General features: G+C 44.5%; 1 protein-coding gene and 1 long non-coding RNA gene across 4 annotated transcripts in view; one reads left to right on the forward strand and one right to left on the reverse strand.

The window, feature by feature from the left end:
- HEATR5A (HEAT repeat containing 5A) overlaps positions 1–13086 on the reverse strand; it is an 80781-nt gene that overhangs the window by 3665 nt on the left and 64030 nt on the right. For all 3 annotated transcript variants that reach the window (XM_077323043.1, XM_077323044.1, XM_077323042.1), the window contains 7 exons: positions 12624–12855; positions 11730–11978; positions 8074–8201; positions 6107–6254; positions 5257–5529; positions 3821–4045; positions 1224–1375 (listed from right to left, as the gene is read on the reverse strand). In XM_077323043.1, the coding sequence (XP_077179158.1) occupies positions 1224–1375; positions 3821–4045; positions 5257–5529; positions 6107–6254; positions 8074–8201; positions 11730–11978; positions 12624–12855 (1407 nt within the window). The remainder of the gene's footprint in view (positions 1–1223; positions 1376–3820; positions 4046–5256; positions 5530–6106; positions 6255–8073; positions 8202–11729; positions 11979–12623; positions 12856–13086) is intronic.
- Positions 1371–12769, forward strand: LOC143830493 (uncharacterized). Its single transcript, XR_013228499.1, has 3 exons — positions 1371–1790; positions 3249–3787; positions 12630–12769. It is a non-coding gene; the product is annotated as an uncharacterized LOC143830493 (long non-coding RNA).

Raw genomic sequence — 13086 nt, forward strand, 5'->3', positions numbered from 1 at the left:
ACTGACCTACTGCATATATTAAATAGTGTTTATCACAAGCAAAGGATTTCAGTAGCAAGGTACAAGATGAAAATCTTGCTGGATACAGCAGGGATGGAAGAAAAGACGGAAATGATCCACTATATTTCTGCATCATCATATGCGCTTTTACTCTTTCTTCATCATAAACTGTTCTGCATACAGTGTTTGAAACCCATTCCATGTCTATTTTTTCCTGGAATGAACTGCAATCTTCCTATGGTTTAAGTTTGGTTTCGGAAGTATCTATACTGTCCTACTCTCAGCACAGACCATTCACTATAACTGTTATAGAATCTACATATTCCAGTCAGAAGCTTTTGACTGACATTCTAGTAATTTATTTACTTCATTTACACTCCACCTTTCTCCCCAGTGGGGACCCAAAGTGGCTTACATAATTCTAGACACCTTCTATCCCAGGCCCCCTGCACCTGGGGATGCTGTGCACCTGAAATCACAGAAGAAATGTCAGGACATGTACCAAGGAAAATCAAGTGACATACTTGCAGATTTACACAGTGTCCCCAAACTCATAGGGCCTGGGATAGAAGATATCTAGAATGGGGGTTTGCAGAGACAGTAAAGTGAAAAAGGAAAATGTATTGCATCTGGCAGAAGTAAAACTCAGATGTTTTAAAGCAGCGGTCCCCAACCTTCATCTGGTCTCCGGGGGTGGGGGAGAGCCAGCGGCCCGGCTGCCGCAGTTGCTCAAAGCGCGCACTCGCAGAACAGCCCCACATGCGCGTTTTGGCCACCAGGTGGCGCTAACACGCATGTGCAGAGTTGCCGCGCATGCGCATTTTGGCCACCAGGGGGTGCAAACGCGCACGCGCGGCAGTTCTGGCGTGTGCACGTTAGCATCAGTGCCGCACCGGCTGCCGCACCAGCTGGACATGCTGGCCTCTACCCCCCTCTCACTGCAGGGGGGAGGCAGGCGCGGCCGCTGGCGGCCTGCTCCAATGGCTTTTGCGACCCGGTACTGGGCCGCAGACCGGGGGTTGGGGACCTCTGTTTTAAAGGATGCTATGAATAAAAGCACAACACATCCTTCTTAATTGTTTTAACATGGTTATAAAAAATATGAACCAAAAGAGATTAAGTCAAAATCACATCTTCCAGTTCAGTTCAGAGGAACAGTTAAACATATGACAAGGATAGCAAATTTGTTTTCTAAATAAATTTAAGAAATATATAGTACTTACAATAGGATCTTTTGATTCCAGTGCTAATTTAAACTTTTCAATGCACGACATCTGAAGGCACTCCATGGTAGTTACCTCTGGACTTGTAGACAAAATAAATATTGTAATTGCAGTAAGCAGACTGCCTTCATCCAATTCTTGATTAGGACCTTCTACCAATAAAAAAGAAAACAATCTTATATTGGTGTTTTAAAACAAGTTTTTAACTCATTCTGGATTTTTACATGGAATGCTACAAATTTTATCCTCATGCTTAAAAGTAGTCAGTTTGGTGTAGTGGTTAGGAGTGCAGACTTCTAATCTGACATGCCAGGTTCGATTCTGCACTCCCCACATCCAGCCAGCTGGGTGACCTTGGGCTTGCCATGGCACTGATAAAACTGGTCTGACCAAGCAGTGATATCAGGGCTCTCTCAGCCTCACCCACCTCACAGGGTGTCTGTTGTGGGGAGAGGAAAGGGAAGGTGACTGTAAGCCGCTTTGAGCCTCCTTCGAGTAGAGAAAAGCGGCATATAAGAACCAACTCTTCTTTTTCTTCTTCTAGTCACCAAACAGCATTGCTTATCTGTAAACCGCCCGTGGCGCCGCGGGCGCCACGGACTAAATAAGACAGTAAGGGGTTCTGGGGCGGGATGTGTCCGGGATGAGGAAGGGTCCAGATTGGACCCTTCCTCATGACAGACAATCAGAGGGACCAATTGGCAGGCGCAAAGCGCCTGCCGATTGGTCCCTCTGATTCCCGCCGCCAGCAACTGCGAGCCGCGCGCAGCGCGGCTCGCAGTTGCTCCTTTGCCGCTGGCCTGAAGCTGCGTCAGGCCAGGGGAAGGCTCCAGAGAGCCTCGGGTGGGGTGGGGGGGCGGCCGGCCCTCTCCTGGCTGCTGGAGCGGCTTCGCAGCGTCGGAGACGCTGCGCAGCCGCTCCAGCAGCCAGGAGAGGGCTTCGGAGAGCGTCGGGTGGGGTGGGGGGGCGGCCGGCCCTCTCCTGGCTGCTGGAGCGGCTTCGCAGCGTCGGAGACGCTGCGCAGCCGCTCCAGCAGCCAGGGGAAGGCTCCAGAGAGCCTCGGGTGGGGTGGGGGGGCGGCCGGCCCTCTCCTGGCTGCTGGAGCGGCTTCGCAGCGTCGGAGACGCTGCGCAGCCGCTCCAGCAGCCAGGAGAGGGCTTCGGAGAGCGTCGGGTGGGGTGGGGGGGCGGCCGGCCCTCTCCTGGCTGCTGGAGCGGCTTCGCAGCGTCGTAGACGCTGCGCAGCCGCTCCAGCAGCCAGGAGAGGGCTTCGGAGAGCATCGGGTGGGGTGGGGGGGCGGCCGGGCAGGGCTTCAGAGAGCCTGGGGGGCGGGGGCCGCCGGCCTTCTGGCTGCCGGAGCGGCGAACGCGCCGAAGAGCCGCCGCCCGATCTCAGTTCGCCCCGTTGACCAGTCGGCCCAACTTCGTCGCTAAAACACTGAGCCCCAATGACCAGCCACCACGGGAGCCCACACCCTGCTTGCCAATGCAAGCAGAATGGCGCCGCGTAGCTGCACCCCATCCTCAAAAATGGCCCCTCTGGACGGTAAGCTCCCTCGCCTCTTTCTGCCTAATTGGGCAGCACGCCGCACAACAAGCTGCATTATTGATTCAGAAGCCTTCAAGATAAAAACTAGATGCTGTTCGTTTTTTAAAAGTTGGAAGACAGGACAAGGATTACTTGGATTGAATAAATAACGCTGTCTTACCCACATCAAGCCTTTAGAGGAGCCTGACAGAGCACAAGTTCAAACAAGGAAGTTATTTGCCAGGTAGTAGACCCTGAGTGCTGCTCCACTACCAAACAATCAGAAGACTTCTGACAAACTGCAAGCACTTAATAACATTTGCTTGCCAACTGCTAATTACCCCTTTGAATGATTCAGTTATGCCTGCTACTAGATAATTAGTTTAGTCATTTATGGCTGCACGTCCGCTTCCACGGGCCCCTGCCAGCACCCCCCAACCCACACTCACTGCTAGCGCCCATTGCATTTAGAACTGCAATGGGCTTGATTACTAGTAGTATAATCATATGTGCAACAAACTCCACTGAGACAATATGATGTGAATGAGGGAACTAAGCTGATAATGAATTCAAGCAAGAGACTAAAGGAGCAAAATATGTTAGTTGTCCTGTCCTACAAAAATAGCATACATAGAAGCCTGATTCCTGCCAGGGTGCCTGTTACCAGGTATCTCTTAGGCATCAGTGGTTACTAGGCAACTCGTGTTTGTATCCGGAGGTGGGTTAGATCCACCGGAAGAGTTCACGGAAGGTGCTGGCAAAATCAATCTGCCTTCTTTCTGAAGCAACCTGCTGCTTGCCCTGGAACTCCTCTCTATGAATGTAAACCAGGAATGGAAGAAAGAAAAAGAGCTAATTTTTTTTCTCATCAAAACTGCAGCACCCACCCACCCTGGACCTCATTTTGCTTGCAAGACTTCATCAATCTTCAGAGGAGTTTCATGAAAATGACAGGCGGCTTGGAGAAGAAGGCGATGAGGAAAGATGTCCTCCATCGACCCTATGAACTCTCCAGGTCGATCCAACCCATTATATAAGTACGTCTTATCTTTCTCAACACCCTTAGTTACCTGAATCCCAAAAGCCAAGAATAGTAACCAAAGCACTACGGAGTAATTCATTCCAAGCAGTGCGGCTCTTCTCTGCCCGAGCCATGGGGGAAGACAGAACTCCTTTAAGAGCTTGCAATGATGCGGCTGCAGTCAAGGGTAACTGGCCACTGGGTAATTTCACAGCAGTCTCTCTAAGGACTCCAATAATCAGGTACAAGATAGTCGGAAGAACAGCAATGCTTCCTGTAGATCAGGATAAAGACATGAGGAAAAAACACTGTTAAGAAGAAACAGTTGATAAAACAAATATATTCATGTTTGGGAAGGGTTGGATCAATGTCTAGGGTATAATTTTATTACTTGATCCTTAAAGGTGCTTTACTGGATGTGTAAATGGAAGTCTCTTTGTCTATACTGCAAATCTAATTATAGCTTTTATAAATTAAACATTTACAACATTATAGTATTGTAGCATTCACAAAATATTACATTAAATGAATGGGATCCTGCCTAACAGCTTACAATTCAATAAGAACACATTAAAGGGGAGAGGAATAAAAGAATGAGGCTAACAAACTGCTAACAAATAAACAAGAAGCAAATTTTAACCAATAGACATGTTATGAAAAATCTGGCGACAAACCTGTATACACATGTATTAACACAAAACCTGATCACAACACTGGTCTGCTTGCACAAGCAGTATAACCTCAGAGTAATAATCCTAAACAAGTATGCAGCTCTGGAAATTCACTTAGAATCATAAAGTTGGAAGGGGCCATACAGGCCATCTAGTCCAACCCCCTGCTCAACACACGATCAGCCCTAAGCATCCTAAAGCATCCAAGAAAAGTGTGTATCCAACCTTTGCTTGAAGACTGCCAGTGAGGGGGAGCTCACCACCTCCTTAGGCAGCCTATTCCACTGCTGAACTACTCTGACTGTGAATTTTTCCCCCTGATATCTAGCCTATATCGTTGTACTTGTAGTTTAAACCCATTACTGCGTGTCCTCTCCTCTGCAGCCAAGAGAAACAGCATCCTGCCCTCCTCCAAGTGACAACCTTTCAAATACTTAAAGAGGGCTATCATGTCCCCTCTCAACCTCCTTTTCTCCAGGCTGAACATTCCCAAGTCCCTCAACCTATCTTCATAGGGCTTGGTCCCTTGGCTCTCCTCTGTACCCTTTCAACCCTTTCACTTATGCAAACAAATCATGTGGGTCAATTGTTTTTTAAAAAAAAAACATTGTGCGCTGGTGTGTGAGAAGAATCAACTCTTGTCTCACTGTCCTGGAATATTAATTTTAAAGACCAAGGATAACTTGTAAAACTTGGAACATCCTGCCTCAGCATGTTCTGGAAATATAAAAGCAAAACTCATTTCTCTCTCCAACACTTCGGAATGTTCCCCTGTTTAATATGTAGGTATATGTATACAGGGACTTGGTCCTACCTTCTGGTGAGCAGACTGCAGGAACGTCAGAAAGGATAGCTAGTGCTGCTGATACCAGTCTACTTCCATTCTCTGAAAGCAACTGAGGTTTTCCAGCTGTAATTCCAGGACTACCTGTTATTTTAGGGTTAAGCTGAGGCAACTGCCTAACAAGAATACACACACACATCTCGAGTGTTGCAAAGACTAAGGACTTTCCAGGAATCAATCCTCCCGTATCTTTGCCTTCTCCAAATTCTGGCAAGGTTTCCTTTTCTTCAGCCCCATCATCCACTAAAAAGGAAAGGGAAGACAAGAATATAAGACAGATGTCTTCTTCTTAATCGGATTTACTTCTCGAAGTCCTGTGAACAATAGCTAGCTATATTTTTGTATATATAAACAAAATTAAATATATTCCTCAATTCAACAACAGCGATCCATATATCAAAACAAGCATCTGTCTTCAGATCCCTTCCTTTATTTTTATTTATTTAGATTTTTATTTCCTGCCACTCCTGGAACTGGTTCGTGGCAGGTTACAAGTAACCCTTCATTAAGTTCCTTCATGAAGTGTGAGAGTGTGAGGTGTAGGAGACATCTCAAACAATCTGATTAATTCCAGAAAATACACACTAAATAGCTATGCTAATTATCACAAATAAAGATAAATGGCTTACCAATCATTGTCTTATTGACCCCACTTCCCCCAGAGAAAAGTTACACTCTAATACAGCAGGACAAATATGAAAATTAATATGGAATACAGATTCAAAACGATATTAATATAAAGCCATTGGCACTGAGAACATCAGTTAATTTATTACCCATTTTCACACCAAATTGGGCAATTTTATCATGTAAATTATACCTTCTGCACTTCTTCGTTTTTCTTTGACATGTTCCTGAGCGGCAAAAAGAATTTGCCAAACAACTTCTAGAGCAGCAAGTTGAATATCTGGGGACTCTCTGGTCACTATAAGTCGATGCAGAACATTCAGCAGCTCAACACTCAGCTCCTACATGAAAGAGAAATGAGCAAAACTTTTTCATTAACATTTATCGTGTTCCATTTCAACCTCACAATATCTCTGTGAAGTCAAGTCATTTTATTATGCTTCATGGCTAAATAAGGAGTCCAATTCTCCAATACTCCATTCACTATATACATTTAAACTAAACAGCTTCCTAATTGCAACACACAAAACTGTTCAGCTGCTTAGGAACACATTGGTGAGTATTGATAATACTTTCCCATCCCTAGTTACAAGATTCTGCACTAGATGCAGTAGAAAAGACAAATGTAGCTGGTTATAAACCCCAAATAGGTTCAGGTGGGTAGGTGAGTTGGTCTGAAGCACAAGGACAACATTTGAGCCCAGTGGAATCTTTTAGACCAACAAAGTTTTATTCAAGGCATAAATTTTCATGTGCATGCACACTTCTTCAGACAGCAACAGGTAGCAGACCAACAAATAAAATATGGCCTCAGATTGTATCAGTGGTTCCCCATAATGGTCTGAAATCATATGACAAAACTCTGCTGATGAAGCTGAACAGGTTTGGCCCATATTTTCAAAAATCACCTGCAAACATCAAACAGTCTCCTGCATGTAAAGTTGTAGGCACAATGTCTTATACCACACTGAAATCATCCAAAAATTCTGATTGCCATTTCAGACTGTAAGATTCTCAGTGGTATTAAAGTAAGTATATGTTTTCTACTCAGCAAAGTGTCATAAAACTGAGGTAGATCAAGATGGGTAGCCATGTTAATCTGTCTGTACCAGCAGAAAAGAGCAAGAGGCCAATAGCATTTTAAAGACTAACAAAATCTGTGGCACAGTATAAGCTTCTGTGAGTCACTGTTCACTTCTGAAGACTCATGAAAACTCATACCCTGCCAAAAATTTTGTCCATCTTTAAGGTGCTACTGGACACTTGCTCTTTTTTGCTGCTACATAACTGAGGATATCGGAAAATATGGTAAACCAATTCCATGACAAAAATGTTTCTCACAACACAACTACTGGAGCAGCTGTTTCATATAGTAAACTTCTTTGTGTGTGGCTAAATAGATTTTGTGTGCATATTCTAATCAGATTTTGTGTGCAGATTCCTGGAAACAAGCCGCACAACTTGGACCAATCTATGCAGTAAACTAGACCCTGTTCACTATATGTAACAGTTGCATCAAAGCAGTGATTTCAAATGGCCTCCACATTGTGACTGTGGAATCACACATCATGACGGAGATGGTGGCAGTGGACAAATACCCTTATCTATCGTTCCTCTTAATATCTGTGAAACAGTCTGGGGGGTGGAACATGTCCAGGGTGTCCGAGTTGGAATAGGGCCCTGCCCCTACAGCTCCCGTCCTCCATTCCTGAATGCTAGCCACTGTGCTCTGACGCATCTCGCTGCCAGAGGAGGGGCCCTGGGCGAAGGGTGATGGTGGAGGGGGCGAGCCCTCCACGCTGCTAACGACCTCCCTCCCGTCCACCCTGCTAATGACCTTCTTACTGTCCCATCCTGTGCTAATGAGTCCCTTCCAGCCCTGCTAATCAGCTCCATGCTGTCCTGCCCTGCTAATGAGGTCTGTCCTTCTGAAGGGCTGGCCAGCCCCCGCCTGTGCCGCTTGATCTGGCTGCAAGCTGCTCCAGAGTCAGAGTGGCCCAAAAACTCCTTAAGTGGCATGGGCAGGGAGGTGGGCAGGGGGGCCCTTTCAAAGCCCATTCTTGGGAACGAGCTTTGAAGCTAATATGTATAATAAACCCATTAATACTATAATAAACCATTATTGCCACAATACTTAGGATTTCTAAAATAGATGGCTACCTGATCACCACCAATCTTGGACCTTGGCCAAGGAACATCAAGCAGCACTTGGAGAGCATGAAGACAAGCAGTAATATTTTCCATTGCAGCATCTGACCGAGGAGAACAGAGGAATTCCACACCAATGCCTATGGGAGATATGGGATAATGCCATTATTGTAAATATTAATTTTATGGATAAAGGGAGGAGGTAGATGATCAGCACAGCAACATGGACTGAGAAGTTAAAACAGGAATTCCTAGGGTTACTGTGACATTTCCACTATTTAGGAAAGATCTATTTCTCTATGTGTGTGACATTCTCACTCCAGTCACTGGATGCTATTGTGTCTGGGAAGAAGGGAACCATCGTGATTCTCAACTATAATTTGTTAAGAAAAGACTTATTGAATTATTCAACATATTTCTAAAGTTCATAGATCTTGTTACAGGTTGTTACTTCATATAAGGTGTATAAATCACACTGTATGCTTGCTTCACTAAGAACCATATATGAGCTTTCAGATTGAACTGTCTGTTCTGTTAGAGAATTGGAATTTCCTTGAGCCCATGAGTAGCCCGTATTGCCTGATACTGCTGAGGAAGCCATGGTTATCCTATCTTTATGAGAAACTAGAGGCAAAGCCCGTTACACCCAGGAATAAAATGGGTGCTAGCACATACACCTCCACTTTGACCCTCCTGGGTTCTGTCCCTCCTCACTCTACTCCTCTTGACCTCCAATGTGGTGAAGTGGTTAAAGAGTAGCATATTCTAATCTCAGAGCTGGGTTTGATTCCTGACTCCTCTTCTATAAACAAATACCTGGGTTAGTAAATTCTACATAGAGACCTGGAAACCTTCAGGAAGATGGAAGCAAGACAGGATGAAAAAGAGAAAGTGACAGAGAAAATGTGAGAATAGACCTGAGTGTCTCCCTCCTTGGATTGCTCAGGGAAGGTATTGGCCAGAAGGTCCAAATTCAAAGGAAAAGAAGTCAATGAGCAAGCAAAAAAGACTTATACCATCCTCCTGCAACAGCTGCTTCTGCAATTTGTACAGCTTGTTGTAGTGGTTAAGAGCAGTGGCTTCTAATGTGGCGAGCTGGATTTGACTCCCTGCTCCTCCACATGCTGGGTAGCCTTGGGCTGGTCACAGTCCTGTTCAAAACTGTTCTCACAGAGCAATTTCTCTCAGAGCTCTCTCAGCCTCACCTACCTCACAGGTTGTCAGTTGTGGGGAAAAGAAGGGAAGGCTATTAGAAGCCATTCTGAGACTCCTTTGGATAGTGATAAGCAGGGTAGAAAAACCAACTCTTGTTCTACTGGGAAGGTGCTACTGGGAAAGTGTCTCTCCACTCCACCTGTCCCTATGGCCTCATGGTGCTTCTCTGACCTGTTTACAGTTTCCCCATCTTCCATGCCATTGGCCTCAAATTTGCTTTGTTGTGATGGTCTTGGAAAGATTGCAGGAAGACCAATGTGGTATCCATATGGAAAGGGAAAGTGCACATTTTCTCAGTCCCAACCACATCAGCATTATTTTTCCTGCTGCAATTGCCTGTGGTGGTTACCCCCAAAGCATTCCTCCCTTCTAGCCTGCAAATTGCAAACCTAACATGAGTTACTCATGAGTAAACATTCCCAAGGAGAGGTTTTTCCTGGCTGCCCTGGGTCTCAGAGGGCTGACACGGGACTCTTATCCTCTTTCTTCCATCCAACCTCCACCTCGGGTCTCTCTCCAATACCATGTCTTCCTCTCTGACTTTCTAACTCCCCCTCTAACTGCCAATGAAATTCTCTCCTCTTAGAACCCACTCCTACCTTCTCCTTCAGAAGTGCCTCCTCCCACTAAGGATTCCTAGGTCCTATTTAGCTTCCCTTGGGCTCCTAGCTATGTGTGTCCATCACAGTTACCAACCACAAAGTGGGTCTTGGAATTACAATTGATCTCCAGATTAGAGATGGGTTCCCCTGGAGTAAAGGAAAGCTCTAGAGCCCGGTTCTATGGTACTACATTTCTCCTTACCTCCCTAGCCACCAATATCCAAACATTTTGTTAAGAAAGAGTTGGCAACTCTAGGAATTCTATCCTTAACACTATTCTGCTCCCTTATATATTTGGGAAATAGCCTCCTGGGAGGAGACTGTCCAGGGCCCTGTCTGTCCAGGTCCAGCCTGATTGGCCCTCCCCTTCAGCTCCCACCCTCCCTCCTTGCCTGCTAGAAGCCTTGTGGCTGCAGCCAACATTGTCTCCCATGAGAAGAGAGGCAGCGAAAGGGCTTTGCAGCCTGCAGGTACGCTCTGCTGGGAGGGAGCCGGGGTGGGGGGAGTTTGCAGCCTCCCTGTAGGGCGCAAAGCCCTGTCGCCCCCGGGTGGGGGGGCTTTCCACTCCCTTTAGCCTGCTTTGTGGGCCAAAGGGAGCTGCAGCCACCCTCTCGCGCCCTTCTGCCTGCCACCCGTTTCAAAGCTCATTTTTAAAATGGGCTCTGATACTAGTATGCAAAAAAAATAACAGCAGAAGATGCTAAATTCCAGAACACTGGGATGCATTCTTGCTGCCACTGTGGATAGATAGATTAAAATACTTTTATTGGCATATACTAAGTCAACAAACAAGAAATGTTAAATGGTTAGATATATACAGTTTCCATAAAATATGAGTTATCTTTTAAAATAGCCAACAAAACCTTGGCTACTGTTACAAACACTGTGTCTTAGTTATTTAATAAAACATTTATCCCGTGTTTCATTTGCACACAAAAAATTGGCTTTTTTAAATAGCCAAAGGATAATGGAACCATGTGAACCTGGGACACTCCAAGAGTATGTGAAATAATGCATCTTGGACGTTGCACTCATGAAAACAATCTCCCAGATTTGCTGAAATTTGCTCTGCATTATGTTTGAGGACAAAATATTCAAATGTGCTAATAGGTAGGCTCTTCATAAGGGTCTGAAGAGGATCTGCATCCAGGATCTGAAAATATATTGGCATGGTTTTAAATGATAAAGGAATATCCCAAACTTAAGGAAAGCACACACTGTTAATAGAGGATCCCAGTGGGTGTCTGTATCTTCTAGTCTCCTGGCTATTAATTTTTAAATTGTTGTTGACCAAGCTTTGTGACGAATGTGTGATTTGCCACACAATTTGATACTTCTAATAGTCACCTAAAAACGAAAATAGTGTGTTTTCTAGGTCACTGTTAAATGTCCAAATTGTCCATATCAAAATTCTTTATAGAATCTGTAGAATTGTTTTTGTGTTCTACACATGGAGGATGGTTGGCAGAATTTTATTGCCTTCTCGGTGATAAAACTTGGCTAAAAGTGCCAGGAGGGCCTTTGTTACTTTTCCTCTGAGTTGTCCATTTACTGTTGTAACTAAAGTTTATACCTAAGTATTTAAATTGGTTTACTTGATCTGTAGTGTGTCCATTTACCTGCCAGTTCAATTTATAACAGGTACCATTGTTGTTTGACAGTCTTAGGTAAAGATGAAGTATTGGTCTGATTCAATAACTTTATCATATTCTGTAATAATCCCACTCAATTAATACATTCTTTAACAATGTGATAGTCACCATTCTAACATATACACAATTGCTCAGACCAATTTACAGCAACACCTGACAAAGATGACTTTTGAAATCAATAAGAAGTTTAGACACTAACCCAAGACAAGATGAAATCTGTCAGTATTCACATCCTCAGGTGATTTTATTGCAGCTCTGGATGTAGAATCTTGACACATAGTAGTTGGAGTGACAGGTCGTGAGAGATTTGTTAGACCTTCATCAGAATCACCTACAAGGAAACCTGTGCTGGTGAGCCACAATGCTGTAGCATGGAGAATAAGAGCCCAGGCGTTTTGATAGTGTGGCCTTGAATTTTCCATTGTCTCTGCAGTATAAAAAGCACCACCTACAAGAAGAGAGCAATAAATATTTAGCATTTACTAAACAGACTGAGAAATCTGAATTTATTATATATATCATGTGTGCTTGATGCTTGATGTTAAATCTCTAAGACTGGAAAGTTTTTACAAGTATTATTAATTAGTCAAAACAACACAAAATCTAGTAACTTGCAATCTGACAAGTATGTTCCAATTTATAAGGTAAAGGTAAAGGTATCCCCTGTGCAAGCACCGAGTCATGTCTGACCCTTGGGGTGACGCCCTCTAGCGTTTTCATGGCAGACTCAATACGGGGTGGTTTGCCAGTGCCTTCCCCAGTCATTACCGTTTACCCCCCAGCAAGCTGGGTACTCATTTTACCGACCTCGGAAGGATGGAAGGCTGAGTCAACCTTGAGCCGGCTGCTGGGATTGAACTCCCAGCCTCATGGGCAAAGCTTTCAGACGGCTGCCTTACCACTCTGCGCCACAAGAGGCTCTTGTTCCAATTTATGAATATACAAAAAAAAAGGGGGGGGGAGCATTATATCCTGCCATCATGCTACATTTCAGGTTGAGAAAATTGTGCGCTTGGGTTCTAGGAAATGTTTGACACTGAGTTCCTGCCAGTTACTTTCTGTAGAAAGTTAATAGTTCTGTTTGTTTTCGTACCATCAGGAGGAAGTTGAGAGGCATATTCTGGTGGCAAAGTTAAGACAGCAAAATCCTGGAGGGCAGCCAGCCAGAGTTTGCTCAAATTCCCCAGGTCTGCTTGAACTAGCTCTAGGAGTTCATCGGCTGAAGAAGCGTCACCTCTACTGCTGTCATCTGTGGTATTTATAACCAAAGGACACCTTTTGATGTCACTTTGTTTCTTCTGTCTTTGAATAGCAGCAATATAGACCTATCAAAGCAGCAAATACATAAAAAAATCTTATTAAGTCATTGGAGCAGAATTGGAGAAAATCAAATCAAGTGCTAGCTATAACTCTCAATTCCCCAAAAAGCAACTCAATAATTGACACAGATGTAACAGAACTGATTTTTGCTATATATTCCCTGTCATGTAAGAAGATCATAGTCTGACGAAGGGTGCTTGCACTCGAAAGCTCACGCCTTGAATAAATCTTTGTTG

This window comes from Paroedura picta, chromosome 2 (assembly GCF_049243985.1).
Source record: "Paroedura picta isolate Pp20150507F chromosome 2, Ppicta_v3.0, whole genome shotgun sequence".
Classification (NCBI taxonomy): domain Eukaryota; kingdom Metazoa; phylum Chordata; class Lepidosauria; order Squamata; family Gekkonidae; genus Paroedura; species Paroedura picta.